The 16,380-nt window shown below is 57.6% G+C and overlaps 1 protein-coding gene across 1 annotated transcript in view; it reads right to left on the reverse strand.

Moving 5' to 3' along the window:
- The window catches only part of LOC117644652 (synaptotagmin-6-like), a 49,073-nt gene that overhangs the window by 25,394 nt on the left and 7,299 nt on the right, over positions 1-16,380 (reverse strand). The window contains exons 2-3 of the mRNA XM_034384263.1: positions 15,971-16,203; positions 14,953-15,105 (exon numbers count right to left, since the gene is read on the reverse strand). Of these exons, the coding sequence (XP_034240154.1) occupies positions 14,953-15,105; positions 15,971-16,203 (386 nt within the window). The remainder of the gene's footprint in view (positions 1-14,952; positions 15,106-15,970; positions 16,204-16,380) is intronic.

The raw sequence follows: 16,380 nt of genomic DNA on the forward strand, positions 1-16,380 counted from the left end.
GCTTTTCAAACCGAGTCTCCGAGCCATTTCGAAACTGTCATCTCCGTGCGCCTTCCTGTTCGCCTCGTTGACGCCGTTCGGTGTTTGAGAGCGGGAAAAAAATAGAAAAAGAGAGCGGGAGAGAGAGAGAGAGAGAGAGAGAGAGAGAGAGAGAGAGAGAGAGAGAGAGAGAGAGAGAGAGAGAGAGAGAGAGAGAGAGAGAGAGGGAGGGAGGGAGGGGGGGAGAGGACCCTCTTCTTTTCCATCTCGCCGAGAGTCGAGAGGCGAAAAGCTTTATCTCTTTCCGTTCTACTCCATCCCGTCCCGTCCCTTCCGACAAGACGACCTGACCGCTTGGCCCGCCCGACCCGGCCCGACCCCCTATTACCGCGGAAACGCGGAATCGCTCTGAATGGCGCCGCACAGTGGGCCAGAAGACCGGTGGAGGCGGCCAAAACCCTGGACGCGTTTTGAGCTCCAGAGTCGCTAAATGGGACTCGAACCGAACGTGTGACCCCACCAATGGATTGCTCTCCGAACGAGGAATCCATTGGTGGGGTTACACGTTCGGTTCGAGTCCCATTTAGCGACTCTGGAGCTCAAAACGCGTCTAGAGTTTTGGCCGCCTCCACTGATCTTCTGGCCCACTGTGGGCCGAGGCTGGACCGAGGCTGGGTCCGAGGCCTTGGCACTGTAATGACGCCGTCAATACCCCTCGCCAAGAAGAAAGAGCCCCGAGTCTCCGGAGGGATGCCACGGCGCGTGGGGTATCGCCAATCTCTCTCAATGTATCTCACACAGTGTGGACACAATGGAAGAAAATCTGGCCTCGATGCACCGAGCGGGAAGGGTTGCCAACCCCAGCACGCCCTCCCGAAGGCTGGCAGGGCGACAGCGGTACTACGTCGTGTGAATTTTCGCCTGCTTATGTGGCAACACTGCCGCCTCAAATTGTAGCTCCGTCCCCCGCGCCCCGCGCCCCGCCCGGCCGCGCCCAGGCTGCCTGGCTGTCGGCGTGGTTGCCCTTCCTGAGATGCAAATGGAGACGCACGGGACCGCAGCGGCCCTACCACCAGCAGCAGCGCGCGGGGTCACTGACTCGTGGACCCCCTCAACCTCCCCCATTCCCCTCCCCTCCCCCTTCCCCTTCCCCTCCCACCGTGGGAACGCGCGCGGTGTTTGGCGACTTCTCCCTGGGAATTAGTCCAGCCCGACTTAATCGCGTGCAGAGTGGCTCCCAGCGGTGCGGGAAAAGTGTGTAGACACAGAGGCAGCGCGGTGGCCGCGCGGGCAGAGCGACTATTCCGTAATGCGGTGGTGCTGGGTTCAAAAACCCCGTATCGGTTTATTTTTTTTTCGTCGGTCCCTTTTGGCTGCAGAATCATTGTGGTCGTTCGGGAGTCGCAGTGTTCGGGTGATTTTCGTTGTGTCTTTCCACTGTTCGCCGCGGCAGTGCACTAGACCCATTTCTGCCTGGGTCGTTCACCATGGCCCGCCTGGCCAGACCCCCGATGTCTGCCTTGCCCAGCTGCCGGGCCGATGAATCGGTACCTCCAAACCATAACCGCTCAAATGCGATTCCCCCCACTTCGTCCCTAACCTCACCTGCTCAGGTAAAGGATGGGGAGGGGGGAACTGCATTTGAGCGGTTATGGTTTGGAGGTACCGGAATAAGAAATCCAAAACGCGCCGCCCGCCGAGCCGAGCGCAATGCTCGATATTCCGGTAGCATTTCCGCCACACTGGCCTCGAAGAATAAAAGAGAACTTAGTCGCGTAATTACGAAAGCCTCCGTGCCAAAAATACAAACAGAGAGAGGGGACGGCGGGAGTGGAACCCATGACGTGGGTGTCGCAAGCAGCCGGTCGAGGGGCGAGCGCCTGTGAGCCGGCGGGTAGGCAGTGCCGCGACGCGCCCGTGCAAGATGTTGCCTACCCGCCGGGCTGCCGAGCTCCACATGACTTGAAAGGCTCTAGACCACATGACTTGAAAGGCTCTAGACCACAGGGGGCGGTCAAAGTCCGGGAAGCGTTTTGAGCTCCAGAGTCGCTAAACAGGACTCGAACCGAACGTGTGACCCCACCAATGGATTGCTCTTCGAACGAGGAATCCATTGGTGGGGTCACACGGTCGGTTTGAGTCACATTTAGCGACTCTGGTCTGGAGCTCGAAACGCGTCCGGGGTTTTGACCGCCGGCGTCGGTCTTCTTGCCCACTGTGCGGTCCACCTGGCCAGTGGCCACCCCGACCGAGCCGACTGAAGCGACTTCCGATTGCAGTGCGATGGCCCCGTCTTCTTATTGGCCCCGGCAGGACGAGGGTGGGGGTGGAGAAGATGGAGACGCAGCGGAGGGGGGGGGGGGAGGGGGGCAACAATGGAACGCCGCGAGATGAGAGCTGCGCTGGCACCAGTCATTCTTTACAGTGAAGAATTACTTTCGACCTCTACACCGCAAGCGCGCAGCGCAGCAGCCAGGAGCAGGTCGGGACGGCTTATTGCTTCCAAGCAACCACCAAGGGCACTGCAGGGCAGCCAACCACAGGGCGGCCAAGGCAGCCAACTTAAGAAAAAAAAAATAAAACGTCATTGAAGCAGTTCGTCCGGTTGTCGCGCCTGCGCTGGGCACACTGGGCCAGGACGACAAACGCACATCCTGGCAGTGTGTATACCCCGCCGTGTCCGCCCCCACGGAAAAAATAATTAGCTGCACAGGTAAAAGTTAGCTGTACAGCTAAAAACATTCGCTTTCTGAGAGATAAGTAATTCCTTCGCTGTACAGCTAAATTTATTAGCTGGACCGAATTAGCTGTGCAGCTAAGCCATGTTAGCACTAGAGATTCACAAAATTTATCTGCTCGGGTCAACTGACCCGATCAACCGACATCTAAGCCTTATGACTAATGTTGTTATTGTTCGATGGATATCTGCCGGACTCGAACCCGAGTCTGCCGATTGAGAGGCGCGCACGTTACCTCTACGCCATCACGCCATCTCCTCGACGTCGGGTCTTCTACCTTGAGACTATCCTCGCCGCTTAGCCACCTCGGTAGATAACGAAATTTAGCAGGATGGCTAAGTCTACTCGGCTAAACTGCAAACTGCTTTGCTAAAATGCTTTGCAGAGCAGCTAAATAAAATTAGCGGGACCGCTAAATATTAGCTGCAACGATAAAACTTTTAGCGGTGCAGCTAAATCTGTCTAGCTAGTGAATATTAGCTAGGTTAGCTAAGTAATTTTTTTCCGTGCCGCAACTCCCCACGAGAGCACAAAGTCACCTGCAAAATCCAACCCTAGTCTCTCTCTCTCTCTCTCTCTCTCTCTCTCTCTCTCTCTCTCTCTCTCTCTCTCTCTCTCTCTCTCTCCGCCGCGCACGTCACGCGGTCCCCCGGGCGGTGCGGCAGTCTGTCTCTCTCGCACCGGCTGGCGCGCGCCGGGATCGCGTCGCTCTTTCTCTCTCGCACCCGTTGACGTAAGCACCGCACGTCCCCCGCCTTTATTTTCGTCATAATGCTTTGTTTGTTTTTGTTGTTGTTGTTGGTTTTGGTAATGCTGTCGGAAGGTGTGCGCGGGCGGAAGGCGCAGCTACACTGCTGCCAACGCCGGCACTCGGGATGAACATGTTGACAGCACTGCCAACGCGACGCCACTCGAAAATAAAAATGTTGCCGCGAACGAGGACGACCCCCCAGCTTGATGGCGGGGCTTTAAAAGTGGGGCTGAACGAGGCGAGATTAAAGTGACACGGATTAGCGGGAAATGGCGCACTGTTGGCGACCCTGATTGGGCGGGAAAGTTGGCGCGTCCTTTCTCATACCGTGCAAGATCGCTAAATTATGTTTGGCCGCCACGCTCGCGCCGCCCGCCGCAGCAGCCAGCCAGGCGGCCCACAGTGGGCCAGCAGACCGGTGGAGGCGGACAAATCTCTAGACGCGTTTTGAGCTCCAGATTCGCTAAACGGGACTCGAACCGAACGTGTGACCCCACCAATGGATTCCTCGTTCGGAGAGCAATCCATTGGTGGGGTCACACGTCCGGTCGGAGTCCCATTGAGCGACTCTGGAGCTCAAAACGCGTCTGGAGTTTTGTCCGCCTCCACCGGTCTTCCGGCCCACTGTGCGGCCAGGCCGAGCAGCCAGCCCCGGCAAAGTTTGGTCCGCCACACCGCAAAAATCGGCGGCGGATCGGCCTTTTCGGCGCGCGGGCTGCAGCAGGGTGACAGGTGGGCGAGGAGGTCGCCGAAGTGGATTCGCCTCGCCCGGCATCGCCGCCCCGCTCCCCCCCGACGGAAGAATGAGGGGAGGGGCGCTCAGCCAATTGCAAATAAGCTGCGAGAAGTGCGGGGGAAAAAAGTTGGCCGGAAAAAATAAATGCAAACAGCGCTGGGGCTGGGTGGCGGCCTGGGGGGTGGGGGTGGCGGAGGGGGAGGCCGCTGATGTGGTGACGAGTTTAGGAGGCGGGGAAGCACCTCGCGCGGCTGGGAATGAGACCACATAATGGACACATAATGGACCACATAATAGGGGGGGGGGAGAGAGAGAGAGAGAGAGAGAGGAGAGAGAGAGAGAGAGAGAGAGAGAGAGAAGACGAAGGCGGTGTTGCTTGGGGTGCCGGGCGTTGCCACCGTGTACCTCATCCAGTTTGCAATCACGCTGCACCAGCACACTGGTTACGAGAGTCCGCCCTCTCTCTCGCACTCATGGCGCGTCCCTGACAGGTGCGAGAGAGACAGAGCTTGCTGAAAGTGTTCAGCGAGTACTATAGGCAGTGAGTGCGCCGCGTTTCTCCCTCCGCTACAGTGTCCCCCCATTGGAGGGCCTTTGGCTGCTAAAGGGGCGGGGAGGCCCACGTCGGCACCCCCATGACGGCCTGCCTGGCGGCTCTGTGAAGGACGCACTTTTGTAAAGGACTGTACAATTAGCTGGCCGCCCTGCGGCCACGGCGCACAGTGGACCAGCAGACCGACGCCGGCGGCCAAAACTCCAGACGCGTTTTGAGCTCCAGAGTCGCTAAGTGGGACTCGAACCGAACGTGTGACCCCACCAATGGATTGCTCTCCGAACGAGGAATCCATTGGTGGGGTCACACGGTCCGTTCGAGTCCTGTTTAGAAACTGGAGCTCAAAACGCGTCTAGTTCCGGCCGCCTCCACCGGCCTTCTGGCAAATCCACTGTGGCCGCGGCCAGGTACAGCCCCGCCAAAAACTTTGCCGCCTCTCTGGACGCGGCGGCGGCGGCGCTGGGCGACCAGGGCCGGAGCAACAGATAGGAGGTCGCCCCCACCAGCCGGGCGGGAAAATGGGAGGGGAGGGGAGGGGAGGGGAGGGGGGCGTGCTCGGGATGGAAAGTATTATATTTATTTTCCAGGCGCGCGTCCGAGGGGCGGAAAAGTTTTCATCGCTGGAGGGGGAGGGGGGACTCGCCCCAGGCCGCGATGACGCTGTACTGTACCGCGGTGTGTCGCGGTGTGCGCACAGTGTGGCGGTGAGTGCATCCCCTGTTCGACATTCTCTTTGTCGAGTCCCAAATGAACCGTCGGCTGTCACTGCGCCACTGCACTGCCACTGCACCGCCACGGCACCGCCAACCCCTGGACCGTGGCTGCCGTGGCCGCACTGGCACAGAGCGACCACATGTTGGCTGTGAGGTCCGGTGTTCGAATCCCCCAATCCCCTAATAGCCTTTCATAATTTTATTCCCTCTTTCAGCCTGTTTTGAAAATTCCACCTGACCTCTGCATCAACGGTCCAGTCACTACGTTGGAGTTCTGGGATCTAATACCAGGTTCAAATCAGACTTCAAAACATGAATTTTTCTTTGGGCTCTGTTCAAAAACCTTGCCGGTCCATGCCGACTGGTGTGGTGGTTGGCTGAGAGGTGCGTTTCCCACAGTGGAGGCCCGGACCCTGCAGCGCCTGGAGCCCGCACGTGCGATAGATAAGGTGGTCTAAAAGGCCCCCAGACGGCACCGGAGTGCCCTGTGTCGTCCTGTGTTGTTCCAAACCGCGTTTGTGCCGGAGCTAGATTATGGTGGAGTGACGCGGAGGTGAACGACTTTGACGGGAACCACGTCTGAGGGCAAGCAGGCCGCCGTGCCAGCCAACACCAGGGGGTGGCAACGGCCTACGGAGAGCGTGAAGCGATGCCCGCGCCATCAGTGCAGAGGTTGCGCACTTGTTCGAGATTATGAAAACTAGACTGTGTTTTTCAAAACACTTTGCACCGATAGAAAGGGCTTGAAATTTAGGGTGCATTAGGCTAATTGCCCTTCTCGAAACTCCTCCCTTACCTGATATTAAGGTGCAGTAAAAACACAAAAAAACACAAAAATCATAAAATTTAGGAAAAAAACTCGAATGCGCCATGTTGGTGTAAATGATTTTGCCCTTGTGTTCCGTTGAATTGGAAGTATCGGGCAGTCTACTAGGCCTAATGCACCCCAAATTTTGTGCTCTTTCGATCTGTGCAAAGCGTTTTGCAATCAACGGCCTAGATCTCACAATCGAAGCAAAATAAGTAACCCCTGCACCTTACTCGCGCATGGCTTCACGGGCCTCCTAGGCCGTTGCCGCCCCCTGCCAACACACAGAGCCAACAGGACCCGTAGGTCACGGACCAGGGTGGTGAGAAAGGGCGAGAGAGAGAGAGAGAGAGAGAGAGAGAGAGAGGAGAGAGAGAGAGAGAGAGAGAGAGACAGAAAGAGAGAGAGAGATCCATCGCAATGTTCCTGCGGTTGTTGGGACTCGAGGGCGTCGACCCTCTCTCTCGCATTGCCCGAGAAGTCCCATTTTATAGTAAAAGCCAATGACCGCGAGGGGGTGAGCCTGAGAGAGAGGGAGAGGGAGAGAGGCGGAGAGACAGACCGACCTACAGCCAGACACACGGCACGCCCAGCCGGCACCACCAGGTCTCGTTCCATTTTTTACTCCACCAGGATCCCGTCCTGGAGCCGAGAGAGAGAGAGAGAGCAGAAAGAGAGAGAGCAGAGAGAGAGAGGAAAAGAGAGATCAGAGAGTGAGAGAAAGAGAGAGAGAGAGAGAGGGGGGGGGAGGCCAGGGGAGGGGAGGGGGAATGACGCTAAGACGGAAACAATTTCATTAATTGGGGCACCGCTTTACGAGTCAAAGATCACGCTCTCTCTCTCCCTCTCTCTCTCTCTCTCTCTCTCTCTCTCTCTCTCTCTCTGAGTCACATCGACGGTTCCGAACGGCGCGAATCAGTCGCCGTGGCAGCAGCGTCGCGATACCGGACCGAGCATAAGCTTTCTGCGCGGCCGAGTGCGAAGGCTGGCTTTTCCGTTGTTGTTGTTGTTGTTGTTTATGCCGCTTTTCCTCCTTTCCGTCTTCGGTGCGCGGGCTCCTTAAACCCCTGGGTTTACGTGCGTTGCCGACGCGCGGCCCCCGGGGCTGACGCCGTGGCTGACGCCGAGGCCCAGGACGCACAGTGGGCCAGAAGACCGTTGGAGGCGGCCAAAACTCCAGACGCGTTTTGAGCTCCACAGTCGCTAAATGGGACTCGAACCGAACGTGTGACCCCACCAATGGATTCCTCGTTCGGAGAGCTGTCCATTGGTGGGGTCACACGTTCGGCCCGAGTCCTATTTAGCGACTCTGCAGCTCGAAAACGCGTTTAGAGTTTTGGCCGCCTCCACCGGTCTTCGCTGGCCCACCGTGGGACGCCCAGGCCGTGAGTCGGGAGGTTTTCACTACGTGACGAGTGCGGCCAACACGGGGCTTTGGGCTTCGCCGGCGAGGCCCAGGCCGGGGCAGATATCACGGCGTGGAGCGCGGCGAGGAGGAAGCGGAGGGGGATCGGGTTTTAAGTACGGTGGGGGTCACGAGCCCCTGGCGGGGTGGGGCGGGGGCTGTGGCTGTGGCGGCGCCCCACCAGGTACTTGCCACACAGTCCGCAGAGCATGTTTGCGCGACTCATAACACCGCACGCAGACACACTCGTAACCCGATGCCGTGCCCGCCAAAGGAAAGGTCCAAGAGACACGAGTGAGTTGCCTCTTTCCTCAAACGGGACTCGAACCGAGCGAGTGACCCCACCAATAGATTCCTCGTTTGGAGAGCAATCCATTGGTGGGGTCACACGTTCGGTTCGCGTCCTGTTTAGCGACTCTGGAGCTCAAAACGCGTCCGGGATTTTGACCACCTCCTTCGGTCTTCTGGCCCACTGTGCGGGGTCTCCGCGGGGAGGCTGGGGACGGCTGTCCCGGATGGATCGGACGGCTCTCGCCACAACCGCCGGATAACGACCCAGCGCCACCTGGCGGCCTGGTGGCGTGTTTGGGAAGGAATCAGGCCTAATTGGGTCCGTCTCGCCGGGGCGGCGGGCCCGGCGGTCTCTCTCGCACCCCGACGGGCCTGCGGGCTGCCCCGCGAGTGCGAGAGAGAGAGAGAGAGAGAGAGAGAGAGAGAGAGAGAGAGAGAGACTGTGTCGAAAGCACAGCTGCTCTCCGGAGAGTGGCTGCAGATGGGGACTCGAGTGGGGACTGCTGATCGAGAATCATCGGAGCGCGACTTGGAACGAAACAGGAGAACAGCCGGCCAGTACACTGATTCCGAGAGACGCTCTCGTCGCTCTGTCTCTCTCGCTCCTCCGCTGAGTCAGTCGGTGGAGGAGCTTGCAGTGCAGGGGCTGCAGGTGGACTATGAGGGCCCGACACGCACGGACTCTGCAGTCTGGGCCTCTCTGTGGGCCTCCACGGGTATCGACACACGCAAAAACACGCTCAAGTTAGTTCTATACGGGTCGCAGGCAACACATCAATTACAACTTGACTGCCGACAACAATAAAATCCAAACAACAGTAACCGCCTAACACCCTGCCGCCGTCCCGCCGGGCTGCCTCACCGTTGCCGAACTTTGACCCCAGAATTTTTGCGCTCGAGAAACAATTTGAACACCCCGCCCCACCCCACCCCACCTCTTTTAAAGTGCCGTGGTGCCAAGGCGGGGTGGCTTGGCGGCAGCAGGTGGGAACGAACACCAGTGACCTCCCTCGACCCTCGTCCTCCGCACAGCCCTGGCCGACGGACGAAATGAGAGAGAGAGAGAGAGAGAGAGAGAGAGAGAGAGAGAGAGAGAGAGAGAGAGAGAGAGAGCTACAGTTACTGTATAAAACAAGTACAGCCGTCTTCCGTTCGCCTCGCCGTTTTCCAGAGCAGCGAACTCAAGGTCCAGGCCTTCCAGGCCCTCCACTCCAGGGTGTCCGGTTCAGGTTGCGCACCTACATTGAAAAGGGCGTGTCTTTCTCCGCGGTGCCGCTTAACTTTGGCCGACCTTGCCCCTCCCCGACCTCGCCTCCCCCTCACTGACCACGCTTACGGGGCGCGTGGTATAGATTCCCCCTCCCCTCCCCTCCCCCACCCCCCGCCAAATCCCTCATGGCCTGTTGCACACACAATGGAAGCTCGGCCACCCTTCACCTCAGCTGCCGCGGAGAGGAAAGGCCTGGAAAAAAGACACGCGTGAGCGCGCCTGCTTCTGTCTGCGTGCGTGTGTGTGTGTCTGTGTGTGTGTGTGTGTGTGTGTGTCTGTGTGTGTGTCTGTGTGTGTGTGTGTGTGTGTGTGTGTGCGAGAGAGAGAGAGAGAGAGAGAGAGAGAGAGAGAGAGAGAGAGAGAGAGAGACAGAGAGTGAGCCTGTGCGTGATGAAGAGGAACGGTGCGGCCATCCTTCAAGGGCGGGGCGTGGCGTGGCGGGGCGGGGCGGGGCGGGGTCCGCGCGTCTGCACCCTCGGTGGCCCCGGCCTGGGTAGGCCAACCCGTCAATCTGACCCTTCTTCCAAACTTTTGCTTCTTTGTCTTGGCAGCCCCGCCCCGGCTTGCCCCCGGCTCGCCCCTGCGGCCCAGGCAACCCCTGGGGGGCAGGCATAGCCAGGCACGTCTTCTTCTCCTCCTTCTCAGCTTTTACCTCCCGTCCTTGTGGATGCTCGGCGCGCGTCGCGTCGGCGCGGCGCGGAGGTCCTTGTCGATCAGCGCCGAGATCAGCGCGCTTCCGGAAAACCCGGCGGAACCCGCGTCGCGCGACGGCTGCCTGAGCGTGTCGCTGTCTCTCTCGATCCCGGGGGGCGGAGCGCACAGTGGGCCGGAAGACCGGTGGAGCGGCCAAAACTCCAGACGCGTTTTGAGCTCCAGAGTCGCTAAATGGAACTCGAACCGAGCTTGTGACCCCACCAATGGATTGCTCTCCGAACGAGGAATCCATGTTGGTGGGGTCACACGTTCGGTTTGAGACCTGCTTAGCAACTCTGGAGCTCGAAACGCGTTTTGAATTTTGGCCGCTCCGCCGGTCTTCCGGCCCACTGTGGAGCGTCGCGCCGCCTTTCCTTTGTCCGACGCGTCTTCTGCGTTATTGGCGTTCGCGTTGCTTCGCGGCATTCATATTGCGCCGAGCGGACAGGCAGCCAGATGGACAGACAGACAGACAGACAGACAGACAGACAGACAGGGAGACGATCAGAATGCAGAGCCCAACACGCGCCGGGCGAATTTGATCTGGCGGAAACGTATGTATCGACACAAGCGAAGCGAAAGCCCCGAGGGGCGGGGCGGGGCGGGGCGGGGCGCCAATTTGGCCCCACCAAATGCGCACGCGCCAAACGGATTAATAAACAGAGCTTGATGGCGGAGAGGAGGGCGCGGCGGTCTGCTCCAGTTAGTTCGCCTGAGGGGCCGGCAGCCCCGGCCGCCCAGTGTACCAAGCGCGCGAAGGGCACACATGAGGGGGAGGGGTGCAGGCCGTAACGGGGGTAACGGGGCTCACTGCGTTGCGGTTAGGGCTAGGATTGGTATGGATAGGGTGTGGCAGTGTGGCGGCGTGGCGCGGCACCTCCCGGCTCTCCCGACCCCAGAGACAAGCAGACGGCGGTCCGGGGCAGGGGAGGGGAGGGGGAAGGGGAGGGGAGGGGAGGGGAAGGGAGGGGAGGGGAAGGGAGCGGAGGGGAAGGGAGGGGAGGGGAGGGGAAGGGACGGGAAGGGAGGCGGTAGTTCTGGTGTCGGTCTGTCGCGCGGCAGCACCCACAGTGGGCCAGAAGACCGGTGGAGGCGCCCAAAACTCTAGACGCGTTTTGAGCTCCAGAGTCGCTATAAGTGGGACTCGAACTGAGCGTGTGACCCCACCAATGGACTCCTCGTTCGGAGAGCAATCCATTGGTGGGGTCACACGCTCGGTTCGAGTCCTTTTCAGCGACTCTGGAGCTCAAAACGCGTCTGGAGTTTTTGCCGCCACCACCGGTCTTCTGGCCCACTGTGGGCCGGTAGGGTTGGCTCAGAGCAGCCCGTCGCTCTGTCTCTCTCCCACCCTGCGGACCGCCCCGCGAGTGCGACAGAGACAGACGCTGTCCGGCTGCAGCGCGCCAGAGACGCGGGGCGGGGAATCAGAGACCGACACGCCTTTACACTCCACGGTATAAATAAGGCGCCACCTTTGTCTTCGTCTGTCTCTGTCCCTTCCTCGCTTTCGCTTGCCTTCGCGTCGTCCTTTGATCCTCTTTCAGCCCCGCGAAGGCGTGCCCAAGGCCAGCCAGCCGCCCTGCCAGTGCCGCCCGAAACAGTGGACACCCCAGCACACGGCAGACTGATTCCCAGAGTCGTTTTCGTCGCTCTGTCTCTCTCGCACCTGCACGGGGCGCCCCGTGAGTGCGAGAGAGACAGAGAGAACGACTCTCGGAATCAGTCTGCAGCCGCGGCCGCTAGTGGCGACCTGCTGGCGCAATTTAAAGTTTAGCTCCAGCCAGACGGACAGCGAGGACCCGAGCGGCGCGGCCCCAGCGCGGACCAGGGAACAGGAAATCGGGGCTCGGAACGTGGCAGCGACGGTGCCGGCCGCGAGGTCGGGTCGGGTCGGGGCCTTCGGGTCCCCGGATTGAAATTAAACACTGTGAGCACTCCCCGTACAGTGCGGTGGGCGCCCCAGGCCGACACGAACTAGAAATGCTTCCATGATACCTCCTAGCAACAGACACGTACTTCGGAGACGCTTCTCAAAACTCACGTACTTTCAGCCGCTTGTGCAACAAACACGCAGTTTCGCCATTTCTAGTCAAAAAGCACGCAGTTTGCGCATTTTCGTCCTCGCGGGCACGGAAATACATTTTGGGTAACTTTCATGGTTGTGCTAGTGAGGTGCAGTCACTAAGTCACCATTGATAACCTGGAAACGGTTTCAGGAACGATCTGTCGTTAAATATAGGCCCACCTTTAACCTCCAAACTTCCTGTAATATTTCAATGCAGATCACTCCTGAAACCGTTTTGAGGTTATTAATGGTGACTTAGTGACTGTACCTCACTAGCCCAACCATGAAAAATACCAAAAATGCATTTCCGTGCCCGCCAGGACGAAAATGCGGAAACTGCGTGCTTTTTGACTAGAAATGGCGAAACTGCGTGTTTGTTGCACAGGCTGCCTAAAGTACGTGAGTTTTGAGAAGCGTCACTAGGGTAAATCCACTCTGGATTTTTAGAGTTTTGTCAGAGTTGCAGAGTTTTGCTCAGACTTTCAGAGTTCAGGTCAGAGTTTCAGAGTTCAAGTCAGAGTTGCAGAGTTACGCTCAGAGTTTCAGAGTTCAGCGTCAGAGTTGCAGAGTTACGCTCAGAGTTTTAGAGTTCAGCGTCAGAGTTGCAGAGTTTTGGAGTCCTTGATTTTAGAGTTAAGTGTTCAATCCAGAGTTCCAGAGTCCGGTTCACAGTTTCAGAGTTTGAGCCATCGTCTGAGTTTCAGAGTTAGATATTTCCAAATTGACGAAGCCATAACTCGGGAAGTTTTTGTTATTTTTGATTGAAAATTGGTAGGTGTCATCTATGGACTATTTTACTAGGACAGTTTTAATTTCAATCTGATCGGATAGTATTGGCCCGGTATGCTGAGGTACATTTGATGGTAGCGAAAAATGGATTGCAGATTCGGCTCGGACTCGATTTTTAGCCCCTAGGGACACTTCCAAGGCAGTTCTAGACCAAGCACTGTTCAAGATATTCTATCATTATTAAGACTCTGAAACTTAATGCTGGCACCCTGACAACAGACTCTGGATAACACTCTGACATCAGAAACTCTGGATAACACTCTGACACTGAACTCTAGATTACACTCTGGCCTTTTAACTCTGGGGTGCGCGAATTTCGTGAGTCTCTGGTTCAGAGTCTCTTGTAACTCTGGAATAAGTCAGAGTCTCAGAAACTCTGAAAATTTCAGAGTGGATTTACCCTAGTGTGCCCGAAGTACGTGTCTGTTGCTAGGAGGTATCGCATTCTGGCGCACTATAAGTGGGCTTCTAGTTTTCTGTCCCACTTCCAGTGAAGACCCTGAAGGCATGCTGAGGTTGCGAGAGGTTGGCATCCCTTTCGACACTGGTGCATGTGGGACGTATTGTGGCAAAAATGCGCGTCCCTCACGCGCGCGCGCGCCATGCCACGCCACGCCACGCCACGCCACGCCACGCCACGCCACGCCGCGGCCCACACAGCGTGCTCCAATCGCGGGCCGCCCACCGGTCGGGACACCGGATCCGTCCGCAGTGTGGGCCGAGGCCCGCGGGCGGGGCGTGGCGGGGCCGGCAGACTGATTCCGAGAGTCGTTTTCGTCGCTCTGTCTCTCACGCACTCATGGGGCGTGCTGTACATTGGTGCGAGCGAGACAGCGACGAAAACGACTCTGCAGGTGGAACTCCGAAACGCGACGCGGTACCGCTCGTCTCGCTTTCTCGTTGTTGTTTTTGACTGACACATCACTCCGAGAATAACGAGGCCACCCTCCGCGCCCCACGGCCACGCGCGTGTGTGACGCGTGCGTCACAGAACGTCACAGAACGTCACGCGCCGTCACGTGGTCACGGACAACTTTCTCGCCCCTGATTGTTCCCCTCCGAAAAAACAGAAAAGAGAGGAAGAACAAAGGGACATTCGATGATTTCTTTTTGTTGGCTGTTTCCCCGCGCAGCGAACAGCAAACAAAAACAAAACGAAAGTGTGGTTCGAAGTTTTTGTTGGAAATCTTACAAGCGGAGCAGCGATGCGTCAATGGGGGACGAGGAGCACAACACAGAGCGGACGTCATCGGCGTGCCTCGAATCAAAGGCGAGTGGGTGGGTGGCCACATGGCGTTCCACGCGGGGGCGGGGCGGGGTGGGGCGGGGCGGGGCGGGGCGGGGCGGGGCGCGGTGCCCTGGGGCGTCAAGGCGAGAGACCCCCGCGGCCTCTAATGGGCTCAGTGTCGGCGTGGGAGCAAGCAAACGCCCCCGTGGCCCCCAGGGCCTTCTTCAGGGCCTTCTCCAGGGCCTCCAGGACTGACAAATGTCAGCAGGCAGTCGCATCGCGTCGTCGGGTTACAGGCTCGGCATCCGGTCGGGCCGGGGTTCGACCCCCGCCTACGTCAACTGGGGTTGCGTGGTCCTTGTCCCAGCCCGCGGGGCGCCGTGCATTCGGATTACCCGCCCACCCTCTCTGAGTCATCGCTCACCTGCCCGCCCAGCGCACAGTGGGCCAGAAGACCGGTGGAGGCGGCCACAACCCTAGACGCGTTTTGAGCTCCGGAGTCGCTAAATGGCACTCGAACCGAACGTGTGACCCCACCAATGTATTGCTCTCCGAACGAGGAATCCATGTTGGTCGAGGGGGTAAACACTTCAAGAAATCGTGTACAGACTACTCGGTATTACGCTGTATTACGGGGGCATTACACGTGTATTACGTCCTTAAAATGCAAAAATTTGGCACATTTGACCCAGAAATGGTATTACGACCACGTGTATTACGCGTAATACACGGTTTTTGTGTACAGGGTATTACGCGAGTGGTTACCCCCTCGATGTTGGTGGGGTCGTTCGGTTTGAGACCCATTTAGTGACTCTGGAGCTCAAAAGGCGTCTGGAGTTTTGGCCGCCTCCACCGGTCTTCTGGCCCACTGTGCAGCGGTCCCTTCGAATTGCCTACCTGCTAGCTGTCTGCCTGCAGTGTGGTGGTACTCACCTTGATGTTGCCCATGGTGTCGTTGGAGCGGTCCAGGCTGCACACGGAGAACTGGATCTGCCCCAGCGGCACCGGGTCGATGCGGTAGGACAGCTGCCGCTGGAACTTCTGCTGCTCCGAGGTGACGGCCGGCAGCGTGGTCTGCCGCAGCACCTGGACAGAGCGAGCGCCGTGGCCACGTGGATTAGTGAGCTAACCGGTAAGTTGAAAGCAAGGGTTCAATACCCGGCTGACAATTTTTTTCTTTGTTGTCACCGGTGTAAATGCCATCAGGATTTTCTGATTGAATTTCTGATTTCCAATCATTGTCAATCAGGAATTCTTTCTGATTTCTGATTGTCAATCAGAAAAAATCCTGATTGAGTACCGACATCAGAAAATTCCTGATTTCTGATGTCTGAGTGCCAATCAGAAATTTCCTGATATTTGATTTCTGATTGGCAATCAGAAAATTTCTGACTGCTTTTCTGATTGCTGATTGCCGCTCAAAAATCAGAAAAGAACATCAGGAAATTTTGATGGTGTCAAAGTACAGATGCCTATAAAATGGAAAGTATTTGCGATATCGGTTTCAAATTTGGTATGTGACATGTTCAGCCGATTTGACTAGGGCCATTTTAATCTTATGCACATCGGATCCTCTTTAGTAGCATGTCGAGGCCTGATCACGAGCTATCGAAAATCGGACTTCAGATTTGGATCGGACTCAGTTTTGACCCCCCAGAGAAGTTATCCTCAATTTTGAATGTGCCTCGGCATGGTCATATTACCGATGTTTGAAGTTGTCTTACCAATCAGAACTGTCCACTCAGAAAACACAATCAGAAATGGACAATCAGAACTGGTACCAATCAGAAATCATCAATCAGAGGTGCGCGAAAAAACATCAGGATTTTCCAATCAGAAAATATCCTGATTGACCAATCAGGAATTTCCTGATTGAAATTCTGATGAATTTTACACCGGTGGTTTTATTGATAATTTTTCTTTAAAAATTTGTTTGTGGTGGCTGGCTTACCTTCTTCTCGGTCTTGTTCTCCTGGACATACTCCTGGCGCGTGGGCCGCTTGAGGTCAGGCAGCGAGTGCGAGATGCGGACGGCGGCCTGCAGGTCTCCGGCCAGGCCCTCCTCCCAGCCCCGGAGGGCCCCCTGCTTGAGCCAGCGCCACGTGGCGGCGCACTGGTAGCTCACTGCGGCCAGGAGAACCAGGGCCATGCCGGCCCCCACCAGCACCAGCGACCAGTCCCAGTCTGCAACAAACAGCGGCGTGACACAGTGGGCCAGAAGACCGGTGGAGGCGGCCGAAACTCTTGACGCGTTTTGAGCTCCAGAGTCGCTAAACAGGACTCGAACCGAACGTGTGACCCCACCAATGGATTGCTCTCCGGACGAGGAATCCATTGGTGGGGTCACACGTTCGGTTCGAG

This window comes from Thrips palmi, unplaced genomic scaffold, assembly GCF_012932325.1.
Source record: "Thrips palmi isolate BJ-2018 unplaced genomic scaffold, TpBJ-2018v1 HiC_scaffold_18, whole genome shotgun sequence".
Classification (NCBI taxonomy): domain Eukaryota; kingdom Metazoa; phylum Arthropoda; class Insecta; order Thysanoptera; family Thripidae; genus Thrips; species Thrips palmi.